We start from the raw sequence: 18,656 nt of genomic DNA on the forward strand, positions 1-18,656 counted from the left end.
AGAAACAAATAATGCGTTTTACTGATAATCAAGCATAAAATAAATCATAATGCAGTAGATAATGGGTTCTGTATTAATGTCCTCAGTACAGTCTTACTCGGTACAGGGCACGTCCCCCTCATTACAGGTACCTTGTTCTCCACCACACTACCCACTAACTCCCTTTCTCTCCCTTATCCTCACTCAGTGCACACATTAATTTAACTTCTCCCAACAGTGGACTGCCCCCACCCAACATGCTCAGGTCATGGTTGGTGTGTGGGGGGCTTATGCGTCTGCCAGAAGGGGTGGCGGGGTGTAGACTGCTCCGAAACCGACCTAGATGCCCTCCAGTGTCTCCCAGACTGCAGTCCTCACGGCGCCTTTGATATTGAGACTCATTCCTGTGTCTGTCATGCACCCTGGACAGGCTCTGACTGCTCCAAAAGTAAGTTAAATTATTTAATAATTTAATTGGCTACAGTATGCAGTACTGTACTAATTCATCATTTCATGTAGCCGCTTGCCCTATTCATTCAGTCTCAGGTTCATTGTACTAACATTAAATGGACCATCCACCTAAATGACTAGTAAGCTGGTAAGTGGTGAGATGATAAATGAAGAACACACCTGTAAAGGCTTCCTACTGTATATACAATATATCCAAACTGTAACCAACAGTCTGTTGAGGACACTAATGTTAGTATGTACTGCAGTAGTACTCAAAAGCTTTTTCACTGAATATTATTGAGTTCAGGTCAAATCCTAAGGGATCTTTGCCAAAGTTCTTATTAATAAATGCAATGGCAGCTGTAAAACAGCTTTTAGTTATAATGCTCTATAACTTAAGGTACTCGTTGTAAATTTTTCTCTGCTGAATTTCATAGAATCTTAGTCCAAAATTATTCTTAGTGTTGTTCTAGAAAGCACTTGTTATCCAGGCTGTGTGGTTCAAGCATGATCTCAAGTTTGTAAAATAGGTTTGGGATACATACAGTATTATTGTACTCAAAATAATATCTTGTAACCTAATCTAACATGAAAATAGAGAAGGGATTCTCATTGTTTCCTGTCAGAATGATAGCAGACAGTTCCAAGAGTAGCTTTCAGATGAGGTATTTTGGTGCATTTTCAGTTTTAAGTTTGGTAAGTTAAAGTTACCCCTAGGTTTACAGTTTACACTATTGTTAGGAAATTTCTATTTAAAGAAGCCTTATTAGAATCCCTAGTATACCCAGTGAGTTTAGAAATGTGAAACAGTATCATTCACTCCAAGCCATCAAAACCTAAAAGACAGGCACTCTAGCAGCAAGTTCAAATTATTCCAGAAAAGTTTACCTTTTCTTATCAATAACAAATACTGTAACTGTAAACCTGTAAAAATATGCTGCCCTGGCTGAAATAACCATGAGTATTCCTTACCGTCCAAGAACTGAAATGTTCAAGAGTCGTCTCTTCTCTCTTGTAACAGAAATAATATTATAAATCAACCTAATAATAAGAAATAATCTGGAGAAGGTTTAGCATTACCAAGTCAATTAATTATTGTATTTAGCAATACTGTACAGTAGTTTTCATTAGAGAAATACATTTGGACACAAAATTCCTTAAGGCCATGGTAGGGGCTTTAACTAAAACTCTTATCCTTAATCCTTTTCTTCTGAATATGAGTAGCAAATCCATTTTAGATGTCATTGCTAGGGTTTCAGTAAGGGTTATATCAATAAAGGTCCAGTTCCTAATGGAAGTCTTAATCAAGTCTAGCAATGGAATTTTGAAGGTTCTATTAAAATGTAGTTTTAGGACTACAGCACTGTAATTTTGTGATTTACTTAACTTCAGTTTAAGGACCCTTTGAAGGTTTTGATTAAGAGTTTGCTTCTATGAATTGGTACAGAAGCAATTCAGAGTACAGTACTGCTCAATACCAGTTTCAGGACCTTGTAAATATTTTCAGTAAATTCTTTTCCAGGATCTCCTTAATGTCTTCCCAAGTCTGGTTCTAGTACCTGGTGTGAAGACTCAGATACAGTATCATCCAAATCTAGGACCTGCAGAGATACAAATCAACTTCAATCCAAATATTAAAATTTAAATTTTGATAAAGTTCATTACAGAATCCTGTGAAACGTCTAGTTACAGCAAGGGCCTTGTGATGAGGGCTACTAAGGGTGATGGTTAGGGTCATGGTGAGGGTCCCAGGGTGAGGATCCAGTACTAAGGGTGGTGGTGAGGGTCTGTTGAAGGTCCCAGTACAGTACTAAGGGTGATGGTTAGGGTCATGGTGAGAGTCCCAGGGTGAGGATTCATTTAATGAGATATAGTCCTTAGATGCCTAGTGTGACAGGAGTTTCAGAGTGAATAATGATGAAAAACTTTATGGGGACCTAAGTTCTCTCACTTCTCCCTACAGAATTTATCCCCTTATTTCCTTTTACTGTACAAAATTTAATCTCCATCCCAGATTGCCAACACAAAAACTGTCATTATATGAGTGTCTTCTTTGGGATTTCCTGCCGACTGGGTGACTTCTTTCTCTTGTATTTTTTCTCTTATGGATTCAAAGTTACAAGTCATTCATTATATTAAATTTCAGAAGTATGAATGAATGTTGGAAAAGTTCTCATTGTTCCTTGGAATTTAATATGAGGTAGATGGTGGCATCAAGGGGCTCTGACCCCAGTTGTCAGCACAATGAAGTTATAAACTATGTTATGCAGCCATCACACAGCTTGATATCGTCCCTAACAGTGACAGACACCAGGAATATATGTATGGTATAACATAGGACTCTTCACATTTTGTTGTTCTTCTCGACATATCACTATGTGCATTTTTTTTTTTAATCAATTTTAGGAAACTATTTTTCCCAACTCTGAACTTTTTGTAAATACTATGCACATTGGGTCTGATGATTTCCTAAATGATCTATGCCACAACGTAACCACCAACATGAACTACGTTGCACATTGTTCTTAAGATTAATCTATTTTTTTATGAAGGTGCACATAGTAACAATACTTTGTATGGATAAAACAGGAAATGTCGCTAGCACGTGGTGAAGTAAAAGTAAAGCAATACAATATATGGCATTTTGAAATATCCATCGTCTATGGTGTCGGATCGTTTTGCGTGAAATGTGCACAGATACTTTTTTGATCATGTGTACAGTATTAGATATAACAGCGTACAGGTATTCCATTCAGATATTAATATGATTTTCATACCTTATTTTGTATGGGTCATTTTTCAGTATGACCAAGATTATGAAGATATTTGCCATGTCGGGTTTTGAATACAGTATACGGTACAGTACAGTATTACTGCATAGTACGGATAAATATACTGTCTATCATTAATGTGGGCAGTGTATCCTGACCCAGGTCATATATCCAACATCATCATTGTCTCATATTTAACATTACTGTATCATCCTTGTCACCACACTTAGCCTTTACATGTAATGACCACCACTGTTACCAACACCACCATCATCATCAACCATGCCACCTCAGATGCCACCAATAATTACACCCCAGACAACCCCACCTCCATCACTGTCACCCATTTTCTCCTCCTCCTTTTATATACTTCCTTTCCAATCTGTCATAACCATTAAATCCATTATAATATCTATTCTTCACTCATTGGTGATCTAACAAAATTTTGGGGTCCCACAGAGATGTGTTCCCTAGACTGTGGGCTGCACGGTGTGTGTGAAAATGATAACTGCACCTGTGACGAGGGCTGGAAGGGAGATAACTGCTCTGAGAAGCTCTGTGATTCCAGGTGAGGCCTTTAATATGTTTCAATCTGCTTCTCATATTTATATCCTCATGTCATGTTCTTCTTTTCTTAGTTTCTCCACACTCCCTCCAGTTGTTGGCTCATCATATCATTGTTTCATTAGTCTTTTGTTTTGTGCTCTGTCCATTCCATTTTCATGTTGTTCTGTTCTCTCCCTGCCAGGTTTTTCTCTTGATTGGTACTGTAGTCACTGTAACCCATGCTTATATTATATTGTTTGCTCTTTCAGTAATATTGTTGTTGGGCCATACTGCTGTCCCGTACCATGTTGTTACTTCTTCTTTATATTCCACATCCCTAGTCTGGTTATCTATATACAGTATCATGTGCTCTCATAGGCTACTTACATCAGGCAAATAAATTATTGGGTCTTATAAGAAGGTCGTTCAGATATCTAGATGCTCCGTCCCTCGTAACGATCTTCAAGAGTGAGGTGCTTCCCCATCTGGAGTTCTGTCACCCCGCCTGGTCCCCGAGATCTGCTAGGGACTATCAGTTGATTGAAAATGTCCAAAGGAGGGCCACCAGACGGGTGCCTGCACTTCAGCTACCCAGAAAGATTAGAGCGCCTAAAATTGCCTAACTTATATACTACAAATGGGCAAGGGGGGACCTAATTGAGGCGTATAAACATCTCAAAGGGCACTACTCAGTCGAGTGCCCTAACCTGGAGCTGGCGGACATCGTCCCACAAGGGGTGACAGCTCAAGGTTGAAGAAGCTGCAAGCCCAGAAAACTATGAGGGGTAACTTTTTTCAGAATGAGAGTTGTGAACTCTTGGAACAATGTGCCAGAGAGTGTTGTGACTGCACCGAGTCTGAGCTCTTTCAAGATCAGACATGACAAGCACTGGAGCAGGTTCAAATACATTCAGTAGCCAGTGCATGCCCAGTACTTACCAACAGTGCATAACAGAGACATTACCGATCGTCCAAACGGCTCACGTGCCGATCAGTGGTGTAGAGGATAAAAGTAGAAAAGTAATTATCTACTGGAGAAAGTTCAAACAGTGTTGAACAGAGTTGCCAGGCTGATTTTTGTTCTCCCACCGAGGAATCCCATTACCTCATTCTTGATCGAATTACATTCTATCACACCTGCCAACACCATTGTTTCCTGCCTTATTACTACTACACCATCATCATCATATGTATCATTTTCCACTTAGTAAACTACAGTATGAAATTTACGTTTTTTGAATAGTACAGTAATTTAGTTCTGTAAATCTTACAACACTGTTTAAATGAACAAATAAAGCTTATACTGTACCCTGGTCTACCTACAGATGCAGCGAACATGGGCAATGCAAGAATGGCACTTGCGTGTGTATGACTGGCTGGAATGGTCGCCACTGTACGCTCTCTGGCTGCCCTGGCAATTGTCGTAACCGTGGAACTTGTGAAGCCTTATCTGATGGAACTTGGTACTGTCGCTGTGAGACCGGGTGGGATGGACCAGATTGCTCTGCCATGCTTGAGACCCAGTGCAATGATGAAATGGACAATGATAGAGGTCTGTCTCTTGGTTTTATATCTCTTGCTTGTCTAGATTTCAGATTTACAATCAATACAACTAAAGTTGTTCCTTTTTAATCAATGATTCTTAATCCAGATTTTTTTATGAGTGTCTTAAAAAGTAGGTAAGTACTGTACAGTATATAACAAAGTGAGATACAGTAGTTGTCATATCTGATCATGGTAGAGTATCTTGTTTTTCACTTCTGTTTTTTGTATGTCATTGTTTGGGATGATATTTCTGATATTTGTTGATGTATGTACTGTACTTTATCCTGAAATGAGTTACTTTGACATTTTTCATGATCTTATTTCAGATTCTTGTAATTAATTGTAATTTTTGCTTTATTATGCTGTTAAAATTAGTAGAAAACAAAGTGGCATATCATTGCATGAGCAAAATATTCTAGCAAATTATAATTGAGACTTTCAGAACACTTTGAGTCCTCAGCACATAACATTGAGCAAGAATATTCTAATGCACATGTAGCAGGAGAAGAGGAATAAAAAAACGATGGGGCCAGAGTCATTGTATAAGGAACATGCGAAAAGTAGTGGAGGCAAGTACACTCATAAAAACACAAGGAATGTGCACATAGGAACAGTGAATCAGCCCCTACTTTACAACCTCCTACCCAGGCAGAGGCATATAAAGTAAAGACATACAGTACAGTACCCATAACTGACTGCATCCCAATTAGCATTTTGTACAGAATATATGAGTTAGCTGCTGCTAATATAACGGGTTCAGACTCATTAACAAGTTTGGAGCTGTTACTGCATACTAAATCAGGTTTAAAAGTCATGTATTCAAACACTAACACTATGCTTGACAATAGAGCAGAGTTTGAAACCCCAACTGATATACCCACCTGATATAATTAGTGTTACGAGAATACCATACTGATATAATTAGTGTTACGAAAATACCATACTGATATAATTAGTGCTATGGTAATGCCAACCTGATATAATTAGTGCTACATTAATACCAACTTGATATAATCAGTGTCACGATGATACCAACCTGGTATAATTAGTGTTATGATACTGTTGTATAAACAGGAGAATAAATCTTGATAAATATGAATTTGATATCAGTGGCTAAGATTTATTTATGAACTTCTCCATGACAATGTGTAAAAGGGATGTGGTTATTTATTCTAGAAAGATCTAGGAGCCAGTTAGGTAAGGGTGTAAAAAGAGAGACACATTGTTGGATGCATATATCCTGTACACATCATCGAATTGGAAATTATTGGACCATGGGAATATTAGAGCATAGGTAGACAGGGCTATGATGCTAAATTCTAGCCTCCTCCTGGTACTGTAATTGGTGATTTTAATTATGGTGATATCGACAAGAGCAATGAAATTACACCAAACCAACCATAACAACCCTGCAGCTCTAGAGATAAACAAACTCCAAAACTTTGTTCACAATAATCATCATTAGACATTATACTTCAGATTTAATTGTTATAAGCAGACTAAGGTTCACATACAGTACTCCCTTTTCTGTGGTGATTACTGGACAGCAAATTTGCAATGCTGTACAGTGGTCCCTCAGTTAACGAGCACAATCCGTTCCAGCAGGTTGCTCGTTAACCGAAAAACTCGTTAACCGAAACCATTGTTTCAATGGGTTTTTGGGTAATTGGTTTCAGCTCACCGAAAATTGCCTAAATTCAACAAAAAAGGTAGAAAACTACACTTACTTTGAGGTGTGTATGTAGAAGGCTCCTGGATGATGATGATGATGATGGGAATTAGAATGGGGGTGGAGGAGAAGGGAGAAGAGAAGGCATTGGGGTGGAAGATAAGTCACCCCATGGCACCATTTCACCCATAAAATTTTAGTTCTCTTGGTGTAATTCAAGATTATTTTCTTTAAATCAACACTGCACTGCATTATGTATTGTCAATATGTAAAATAAATTTCAAAATGACCAATAATTTGCTTGGAAACACAGAAAAAAGCGTTTAGTTGAAGAGAGTCTCAAGCAAGATGTTACTTCCACTGAAAACAGAAAGAGACTAACGCCTCTCTGGTGTGTTAACAGGCTGGATGGCACGCCAGAAACTAGTTTCTTTACCTTCAATTATGTTCAATAATTGTTAAAATGACTAAAAAAGTTAATATTAAACTTTTAAAATTATTGAATAGTATAAACTTCTTGATATTTACTAAAATAGTAAGGAATTTAAGCCCTAAAACCGATTACTGTATTGGCAGACAAATACTACAGCTGGTGGACCGCCAAATGCAAGCGAAAACATGTTGAAGTCGGCTCGTAAAAAACTCGTTAATCGAGGGATTGCTCGTTAACCGAAGTTAAGAATCTTATGGAAGGTAAATCGTTAACCGAAATCTCGTTAACCGAGGCGCTCGTTAACCGAGGGATCACTGTATTAACAAAATTCAGGACCCACACATAAATGGTTAAATATTAGTTTGCTGTGAGGTTTTCATGTATGCTGTAAGCATTAATGCCTATTGTAGAGTCTTAAAGTAAGATTTGAAAGGAAAATCTGGTGGTATTAAGAGCTGTGTGTTCTGTGTAGGGTTGTACTGTATTGTACTTTGTCTAGGCTGAGTGTTTACAGTGTGAGAAACTTTTTAGTGCCAGCTTAAGTGGATAATCATACATTAAGGTTCTGAGTATGTGATAGGTTAAATATGAGCTAAAAAGAACTTGGGGCATACTCAGCTGTCCAACAGTGATGGTAAGGGTTGTTTGTGAACATTGGAGCCTGTTTTGTAAGGAAATCTCTGTGTGTCAGGACTGAATATGGTTTGTAAAGACTTGAGTGCTTTAGGGACATAGGTGATTAGAGGGACAGATGCTTGCTATGAACGGCTGAGTTTGTGTACTATAGAAAGCTAGATGTGAGCCATGAAAATAAGGTGACTTTTGTAAGACATCAGTGTTTGCTTTGAAGATTAAATTTTGCTGTCATTGAATAAATGTGTTAAATGAAAGACTTTACTCCCAATATTTGTTGTTTTTGCCATCAGTGAGTAAATATCTCCAATGTGAGACCTCATATTTGTGAAGTAGGGTATGATTATATGGGCTAAATCCAATGAAAAAGGTGCCTGTTGGACTGATGAGTATGATTATACCTATGTGTGCAAAAGTCCATAGTAGGATCCTATGGTGTTTGAGGGCATGATTATATGTGTAAAGTCCAGCTGTCTTTAGCTGGTTATCATCTTCCCCAGATGGCCTAACGGACTGTGAGGACCCTGAGTGCTGCATCCACCAGGTGTGCAAGGAATCCCAACTTTGTGTATCCCAAATCTCATCCCCCATTGACATCCTCTTAAGGAAGCAACCCCCAGCAGCAACAGCTTCTTTCTTTGAGAAGATGAGATTCCTCATTGAGGATGATTCACTGCAGCACTTTACTAATAGCGAAGCATTTAATATGAGGTAAGCAGTATGGCGAGTCACTTATGAGGTCTCTATGTCAGTAGAATACATTGAACACGCGCTTACCTCAGTCCAAGAGTTGCACTTGCTCTTTGTCCATGACAGTTGTTTAAGATAGTAATGTACCAGTAGGAGTAATTGTTGTTGATTGTCCTGAATCTTCAATGTATTCCAAAAATTTACAGTTGAATAGTACGCACATCGAGTGTAACATTTTGATATTGGTTCATCTTTCACATTCTTTACCTATTGCTGTCCATTTGCTATCTAAGAATCAATTTGCAGTATTCTTTTATACGCAAAAACACATTAATAATCACAGTAATGTCAATATTAATAGTAACTACAGTGACATCCACCACTACGTGGAATCCCATTCATTACTAACTATTGTTTTTGGCCTCAATTTCTCCTTTTTCTTTTTTCTTGTAAAGCTTCAGGTATACATGTTAGCTTAGGAATGATTATTTTCTCTGTGGATAATAAGTATTGCATTTTACTCCCCGAAAGTATAAATAAGAAAAGTAACAACCTTTTTCCTCATATTAAAACATAGTATGACTACTACTATTCTCAAAAAATACCATATAAAACAACATTAGTATTTTTATCACTGTATTGCATCCCACGCGTACCATATGGAAGTTGTCTGTGTTTTGTCTGACGCTGGGTGGCTCAAACATAGCGTAGTGACTGTACTTCAAAACCGCCGTTTGTTATGGGTGTCACACGGCTGAGGCGTAGTCACATGTATGTTGCTACAGTAGACTGTGGTAGAAAATGGGTCCAGAGGTTACCCACAAACCTTTATAAAAAAAAAAAGAATAGGATGTTTGAGTGTCTCTGCCATGTTGGTTTTTGGGGCTATCTACTCGTATATTTTTCCAGATTTCTTAAGGGCAAACATGTTTCATGCGGACCTAGTAAGAAAATCCTGATTATATGAGATACTTTGAAATGAACATGAGCAGAGAGCAAGATTACTATTTATAAAGCTTTTAGTGAGGGCCTCTGTGGCTCGATTTCTCAAGTAGTTCGAGTTTGTAAGTATATAACAATAAATCTTAATTCTCGGTTCTGAATGGTTGAGGCAGATTTTGTCAGTACTAAGACTACTGTCAGGTGCTGTGCGACTGTCAGGGTTGTTTATTAGCTGCTGGAAGTTTGTCTTTCAAGCTTTGTCTTACATACTGACTTTCTTCGATCACTTGAGAACGATGCCGTATGACTCGCCTTAGGTACCGGTAGTGTTGAGGGTACTCTGCAGGTGGGCCGCCCGAGCAGAGTACTGGCTTAGCAGAATTGTATGGGGTACCCGTGTTGGATGCATTATTTTGTGAGCAGGATACAAGTACCATGTTGTGCCTCTCATCCAGCCCCTTTGCGTACCGAATCCCTTCTAGTGTTTGAGCACAGTGTCCTGAAGTGGTATCTGTTCAAACATGGAATGTCTTATGCTGCAGAATTTCTGCTTAATATCAATTTAATATTATAAAAATTTCAATGGAACTTATTCATATATTTGGTATCAGATATGTATGAGCCATATTTGGCCTGTTAATTTTTATTGCTGGCATTGCACTGATTTATAGTAAATATTTTTTCTAAACAAATGCTCAATGATGGTCAGGAGAATCAGTAGATATAATAAATTACAGTACTGTACAGTATTTATATTTTTGAGTTAATATTCAATATGAATCGAGTCCACAGACTGTTTGTATGCCTCTCGTAGGTCGGTACGCATCGGAGGCTCATGATGTAATGGTTCTCGTTAGCTTGTAGTAGTCGTAGGAATGTATGGGTTAACCGCGGCTTTCTCTTCGTGCTGCGCTCAGTGTTTTTTGGAACCACTTCCACCCGAGGTAAGATTAAAAACAAAAAAGAAGCACGTTTAGAAAGAGAACAAAGTTTATTATTTTTCTTAATGCATATTTATCTAGTTTTTTAATATTTTTCTCCAGTTTTTTCAGATCGAGTTAGCTGGCAACTTTGTATGATATATTTATACCTTATTCTTAGTTGTCAGCATCAACCCTTATTTGCACTGCCATTTGAATATAGCCTACATTTATTTTCCTTATAGGAGGCGATGTACATTTTAATCTTGACTTCCCTTAGTAACTTGAGTGCTGGATTGCATGGATGAATGTTTCCACACATTCATTTATCATTGTGTTTGCTTGCTAATAGATTTTTATCTCTCTATCACTGTTATCATTATATATATACTCTATATATATTTATATATACATCTAACAATTTCTTACTTGGATATTTCAGTCTTAAGACTTCAAATAGTCTAATACTGTACAGTATTTCGCATTCTCGAGCCAGAGCTTACTCATCTAATGGTCATATAATTGCTGTCTCTACAAATCCCCTGACATCCCTCTGAGTTTTGTGACATGACTGTCTGTCATGATTGTCTGTCTATTATGATCGACTGTGTAGCTCTTGATCCCCTAGTGTCATAAAGTTCCCATCAACTTCATTGCCTCTGCTTCTGTTTTGTGACTGCAGGATTGTTTCAGTCATCTCCTTGTCTGTATTGGCTTAAAAGAGTGCCTTATTTTTTATCCTTTTTACTTTTTTACATTTATTTACTGATAAAAGCTTTCATATATCTTCTTTTTAATTAGTTTATAATTTGCTTGTCTACTTAATAATGATTTAATTAATAAACTGACATCTGGTCTTCACATAGTGGCTGGAGTTACAGATTTCCTACAGTTTTACTGTATCATGTTATCAGTTACATGTTTGTGAAAAATATATGATGTAAAATGAGTCAAATTAGTGACTTCAGTCCTCCCCTTAAGATTTCAGACCACACTTTTGGACTTAGACATCTTACATCAGCCTTCGATGTTTGCTGATACCCTCAAAGTCTACCTATTTACATTATTTACTAGTAATTGTAGCTTTGCTTTGTTAATATCAGACTTAAATTTACTGGGGTAATATGTTTAAAAGTACTGTATAACACAATAGATGGTACAGTATTTCTCATTAAGTATCATAGTAAACTGTGATTTCATATTGTGGAATTTCTTTAAATTGCCATTCTACTTGACATCCCAGGTAGTATCCACTTGTATTTATGGGGGTCTCAGTAATTCAACATTCTCAACCATATTCATTATTTGTATTCTTGCGTATGATAGAGTAATCTCCACAGTGACCACACCCCCTCCCCAACTCCTTACCTTTCCACCAGAGAAGGACTTGTACCACACACATATAATTTGCCAGTTTGCATGTGCATTCCATATTTTTATTTTCATTTCACTTTCTTTTTGATGGTGGCTAATCCTTCAAATGGATTTCCTTCTTGTTCTCTGCTCTGGATACAATTCCTTGGTATCACCCTAACCTTTATTTTATAGTAAAACAACATGTATCACTGTTGTAAAAGTTTTTGAATACTTTCGTTTAAGTTGCACAATGCTTTAAATAAAATTCATACACTGTTGTATCTTGTATTGGTGAATTATTTCATTACTGATGAACAATAATTTGTGAAGAAAAATTATAATCTATGACCACGGGTGAAACTGCATGGTCTATGTGACTGTTAGTGCTTACTGCCATTTTGTCAGCCATAATGCATGTCAGTAAGTGGCATTAATCTGCATGCCAACACTACGCTATTATCTTCTACTATCTACGAAGCTGCCTGTGCTAGCTTGAGCGAATGCGCTATATTTGTTAGCTGAGCAGAGCTATAAAGGTACCTCTGTTAATGGGGCCACATCACTCAGTGGGAGAATCTGCCAGAGAAAAAAATTATGGGCGAAAGTTTCAATCAAACAATCCTTACAGCAGCAATTATGAAATCATCAGATGAGTTTAAAAGCTTCAATTTGTATCATAAATTTTTGTCCATGATACATTTTTCTGTTGTCCTAGTCAATATTACTCAGCTTGCTCTATGAATACTAATTCTGACTGACTGACTGACTGAGAGAGGTTTCTGACATGCCCGTGCTGATGCAGCTTATGGCCAATTTTGGTCAATCTTTTCTCCCAAATTAGAGCAAAATTTTCTGCGTAAAAGAAAAAAACAAAAACGTTATGTATACTCAAAAGCAATTACCTAGTTATTTCCTTGATGAATTTTTAACAGTGTAGCTTTTAGATTTTGCTGATAACAGGAAGACCCAGTTAACCCATTTTGTGTATGTAACATACCTTGTAAATGTTTACCAGTAAGAACATTTCATAAAGGTTATATGTTGACACAAGCACAAGTATGTTCCCATTGATGGAGATCTTGTGTTTTTCCTGTCTGTTGTAATTTGCTTGTGTTATGAGTGTCACCTTTAAGCACTTAATTGTTGATTTGATAGCTTGTTAGCACTGTTACATGATGCATGCTCTTTGTATCCTACATTTAAGCAACATCTTTATCAAACTCTCTTGTAATTCTCATTCTATTATATACTCGAGTCTCTATTATTGCTGTCACATAATTCAATGTATCAAATTTCAGTCAATACAAAACCCCTTTATAGGATATGTTACAGTAAAAATATTATTCTTCACAAGTAAATTTGAATATATATATATATATATATATATATATATATATATATATATATATATATATATATATATATATATATATATATATATATATATATATATATATATATATATATATATATATATATATATATATATATATATATATATATATATATATATATATATATATATATATATATATATATATATATATATATATATATATATATACAGTATATATATATCAATGGGACTATTTATTCAGCATCCTGGTATCTGGAACACTTAAAAAACCAGCTATTTTCTGGAATAGATTAATAAAAATTAATGCCAGGTAGATCCTGGGCCGACCAGGGAAATTTCCAATCATTCCTCACCACATAAGCTACCAGTATATGTTGTTTTTATCTTTCAACTCATATACTGTACCCTGTATATATACAGTACATATTTTTTTTACTGTCATATACACACACACACTATTCTACATATATAAAGCACAAGAAAAATAAAAGAAATAATTATCATGAGGTATAAAGCATCTATGGGTTTCCACCGTGAAGCCTTGTGGAGAAGTCAAAGGTTCTGCGGCCTGGAAAGACAGTGCCCCAGCTGGTGTTGCATCAGTGGAGACTTGGAGACTGCAATACAGTTTTTACACTTAAGCCCACTTCACACTAGCTCATTTTGATGGCTGTCACTGATGTAGTATAGTTAATGATGGTGTAATACCAGCCCATTTGGTGGACGTAGTGTGTGAATCAGAAAACGTCATCTGTCCATTTCTAACATGACCAGTGACATGGGTGAGATAAACTTGTTTCATCTTGGCCGCCTGTAGGTTGTTGAAATTAGTCGAAGAATCACATTAAAAATTAAACCAAATAACAGCGAAATCCAGCTTGATTAATATATCCTTTAATCACTCTTAAACTATATGTATAGTAAATATTCATATTCGGAATAAAAAAAAAAGTCGGTGCAGTGATTATATACAGATGTTGAAAGTACGACAACACTGCACAGAAGGCATGTTTTCTGGATTTTATATTTATTTTTTATTTATTTTTTTACTCTTTCCAAAGGTGATATTAATTTTCTTTGGAAAATTAATTGTCTAAATTCAAAACGAAGTGACCTCTCAATTAATAATTCCCGTGACCATTCTCTTTTACTGCAAAGGAGGAGTTATTTCGAAGGTTATCATCATCCATGTTTATTTACCTCTTAATTCCCTCTGAATGGGTCACTGTTTTATATGATCTCAACGCTGCCTATACTAAGTCAGAGATAGCTGTCACAATGGGCTAGTGTGATCCAGGCTTATCTTTTATAGTTTTTACTCTTTTTATGCTTTCATTGCTACTTTTAGGGATTAATCTAGTGATCTGAACAGAGGATTAGTATCCAGCTACAGCGGTTTAATGTACATTTTAGACCTGGCCTTTCAAATTCCGGAAAAAACCCTTATCCGGTAATCCCCAGGTTCCAAGCATGCTAGATAAATATAGTCCCAAACCTTTGTGTGTATATATATATATATATATATATATATATATATATATATATATATATATATATATATATATATATATATATATATATATATATATATATATATATATATATATATATATATATATATTCACAGTATATAATATCACATGAACATATTTAACTTTGAATAAAACATCCCCTTTCTATAGAGCCTAGCATGCAAATTCTGCTCTTAATACAGCTATATGCTGTACTGTACTGTTTTGTCCTTGAATATTGCTGTCCTCTTTGATCAAATAGCAGAGTTAACTGTTTTATTATAGCTTGATATTATTGTGTTTTTTTGTATTCTCAATATCTAATTTGCCAACACATTCACTTGCATTTAGCTATAAATAACATATTTTATCATATCTTGCCTAAAGTTTCTTGTTTTTATTCTTTTTGCTCCATCATCTAACTTTTCACTAATTATTATGTGATATCATTAGAGTGTGTGGCACAGGTCAACCCAATCATGATTCATATACTGTATGTATATTTAAGAAGTGACATCATGTTAGGAAAACTTAATACATTTCAAAATGAATTTAAGTATATTGTAATATAGTTTACTGCTGTTACTCGAGACTAGTTTCTTAAAAAGAAATTATTGCCTTCCTTTCATTGTTATCTCATTAATTATATACGTATAGCTCCACATTATTCTGAGGGCAACTTATACCTTTTCAAGCTTCATTTTCATCATATCTGGAGTAATGATTCCTTACACCTTGTCTCTCTCCCTCTCCTGGTGTCTGTTCACTGTTTTCAGTATTTACAAGCATTCTTTTCCTTTACCATTCTCAAAGTAAACTCTCTCTCTCTTCTCTTCTCTTCTCTTCTCTTCTCTTCTCTTCTCTTCTCTTCTCTTCTCTTCTCTTCTCTTCTCTTCTCTTCTCTTCTCTTCTCTTCTCTTCTCTTCTCTTCTCTTCTCTTCTCTTCTCTTCTCTTCTCTTCTCTTCTCTTCTCTTCTCTTCTCTTCTCTTTCTTCTTCTCTTCTCTTCTCTTCTCTTCTCTTCTCTTCTCTTCTCTTCTCTTCTCTTCTCTTCTCTTCTCTTCTCTCTTCTCTTCTCTTCTCTTCTCTTCTCTTCTCTTCTCTTCTCTTTCTTCCTCTTCTCTTCTCTTCTCTTCTCTTCTCTTCTCTTCTCTTCTCTTCTCTCTTCTCTCTCTCTTCTCTCTCCTCTCCTCTTCTCTTCTCTTCTCTTCTCTTCTCTTCTCTCCTCTCTTCTCTTCTCTTCTCTTCTCTTCTCTTCTCTTCTCTTCTCCTCTCTCTTCACTCTTCTCTCTCCTCTCTCCCTCTCTCTCTCTTCTCTCTCTTCTCTTCTCTTCTCTTCTCTCTCTTCTCTCTCTCTCTCCTCTTCTCTTCTCTTCTCTCTCTTCTCTTCTCTCTCTTCTCTTCTCTCTCTCTCTCTCTCTCTCTCTCTCTCTCTCACCCTCTTCTCTCTCTCTCTCTCTCTCTTCTCTCTCTTCTCTTCTCTTCTCTTCTCTTCTCTTCTCTTCTCTTCTCTTCTCTTAACTCCTCCAAGCAGCACTGTGCCAATCCACCCCTTGTCCCCACATCTTAATGCTTTCATCTATCCACCCACTATGAGTGATAGGGTGTGTTGCGGGTGGGTGATGAGTATCTGTGCTGGTGTGGTTCAGGAGGGCGGCTGTGGTCCGTGGGCGTGTAGTGACTCGTGCAGGCAGGGGCGTTGTGAGCCTGAGGGTGGCAACCGGTGAGAGCCTGGAAGGATTCACTCTAACAAGACGAGATGGATGGTTTGATATTATGGTCAACGGAGGAGGTACTGTTACAATCTCTTTCGGCAAGCCTCCTTTCAGCCCCAAAACGGTGAGAAATTACTGCAGTTTTTGTTTGAGTAATTTAATATGGTACTTGTATGTAAAAGTCTAAAGTCAAGTTTGTGTGAAAGATTTATTTTTCTACTATTATATCACAGAGACTGTAACCTCACCTTGCTTCAGGCAGGAAAGGTCTGGGCACATGAAAAATAACAGATCAGCAAGCAAGCTAATGAAGTATACCATTCCAATTTTTCTTCAGCTTCTTTAGACTTCTCTTCATATGAAAATGATTAATTCAAGGAGTCTTTTAACTCTCTTTTTCAGAATTTGAATTTGTTTGCTTCTACAATTTAACATTTTCCAGGGTTAATGCTTAGCTATACACTCTAGTCCTACGGTAGTTTTGTCTCCTGCTGACTGTGATCACATTGCAATTGACCTGATCGATTCAGCTGTCTCTGACCATGCTTTGGTTGCTTTTGCAGGGTGTGGTTAGAAATGCCATTGTTTACACGGCGCTCACCTCCTCCTGTTGTGGCTATGGGGCCCACTTTCAGATAAACCTTCTCCATGAAACTGTGTGCCTTATCTAATTCTCCCACAAAAACATAGGTGGTAAGGAACAGGGTTAAGTTTGACCACAGAAGATATAGTTCTTACAATGAATGACAGATTGACTAATTTTTAAAGGATTTTGAAGTAGGATTATAGGACAATCTGAACTTTTGGATGGATGGGGAAAATTTCATGGTTACCTGGTCATAAATAAGAGATGATGTTTTTAGGGACTGAGAAATTGAGATTATAAGGTTCATGTATTTCAGCTTTCAAGACCAGATGATTTGAGGAGAACTCTCTGAATTCTGTAATCATGGTAAAGGTCTGAGAGCCATTTGAACCTTGTGTAACAAAATAAAGGAGTTTAACATGGGTAATTTCATAGACCTATCCAATATGAGTTTAACTTACACCCTTTGGTGTAGAAGAGGCTCTGAGAATCTTCACTTAACTTTAAAACAATGGTAATAAATAAATAGTAGTGAAGGTTCTCCTTTAAACATTACCTCCATGGGTAGATCTATAGGGCACTAGGAACAAGTTAGTTGGGCTTCCAGCTGGTAATCCTTGATCACCCTTGGAAGATCTGCTCCCTCCTGTCAGGAGAAAAGTTTTCTTCCAGTAGTGCTGTTCCTTCGTGTGATAGGAAAGATTTATGTAACTGCTATGAAATGTGTGATGTTGTATGGTATTGAAACTTGAGTTAAAGAGAGTGACATACTAGGCTTAAACAAGTTGATATGAAAATGGTGAGATTGATGTGTAATGTGACATTGAAAGATAGGAAACCCTATTCAAGCCTAAGAGGGTGGCTGTGTATTAAGAGTATTGACAATGTTTTGCATACAGGTAGGCTGAGATAGTTTGGGAATGTTGAGATAATGATATGCCTGAGTTTTAATGGCAGTATGGAGAGTTGCCATCAGGTAATCATGGCTAGTACCATGTTGGAAACACTGCTTCTTGTTTGATCAGCAAAGTAAGGTCTGGTTAGTACAGTACTCAGTTGAGTGATTGCCTGGCCCTAAGAACACCAGACGCTGCTGGCATAAGGACTCTACTGGAAACAGCAACTCATGACTTTGTCAGCTGACCTTGGTCAAATTGACTGAATTAATTGATGTTCACACATGCAAGCATGGAAAAAGTCATTAAATAATAGTGATGATCATGAAGATGTGTGCAGAAAAATAATGGGAAATGGGTCATGGCAACTCTGGTGTGGAGCAAAGGCCTCCCTTTTTTAAATTCTGAGGAAGACTTTGGCTTGTGATTGTCTTGCAAGGTGAATGGGTTGTAGGATTAGTGTTTTAAATTTATACTTTACTTTATCCATCCATCATTTGTCAGTTCACTTGCTAGTTGGGTGGTTGGTCTCATCTGTTACTCACTATTGGTAAGTACTTGGCATGTATGGGCTCTTGGATGTACTGTACCTAAACATCTTGGAGCCTCTACATCCTTTTGTTTAAGGTTTGGCTTAATCAGCCTGGTTACATTCAGA

General features: G+C 36.9%; 1 protein-coding gene across 2 annotated transcripts in view; it reads left to right on the plus strand.

Moving 5' to 3' along the window:
- The window catches only part of LOC121874242 (teneurin-m-like), a 70,538-nt gene that overhangs the window by 23,669 nt on the left and 28,213 nt on the right, over nt 1–18,656 (plus strand). Inside the window, exons 6-11 of one of the 2 annotated variants that reach the window (XM_042378323.1) lie at nt 218–427; nt 3,660–3,768; nt 5,072–5,298; nt 8,527–8,737; nt 10,576–10,602; nt 16,451–16,640. In XM_042378323.1, coding sequence (XP_042234257.1) covers nt 218–427; nt 3,660–3,768; nt 5,072–5,298; nt 8,527–8,737; nt 10,576–10,602; nt 16,451–16,640 — 974 coding nt within the window. The remainder of the gene's footprint in view (nt 1–217; nt 428–3,659; nt 3,769–5,071; nt 5,299–8,526; nt 8,738–10,575; nt 10,603–16,450; nt 16,641–18,656) is intronic. The other variant, XM_042378324.1, reaches the window with a different exon arrangement.

Source organism: Homarus americanus, unplaced genomic scaffold (assembly GCF_018991925.1).
Source record: "Homarus americanus isolate GMGI-L3 unplaced genomic scaffold, GMGI_Hamer_2.0 scaffold49667, whole genome shotgun sequence".
NCBI lineage: Eukaryota > Metazoa > Arthropoda > Malacostraca > Decapoda > Nephropidae > Homarus > Homarus americanus.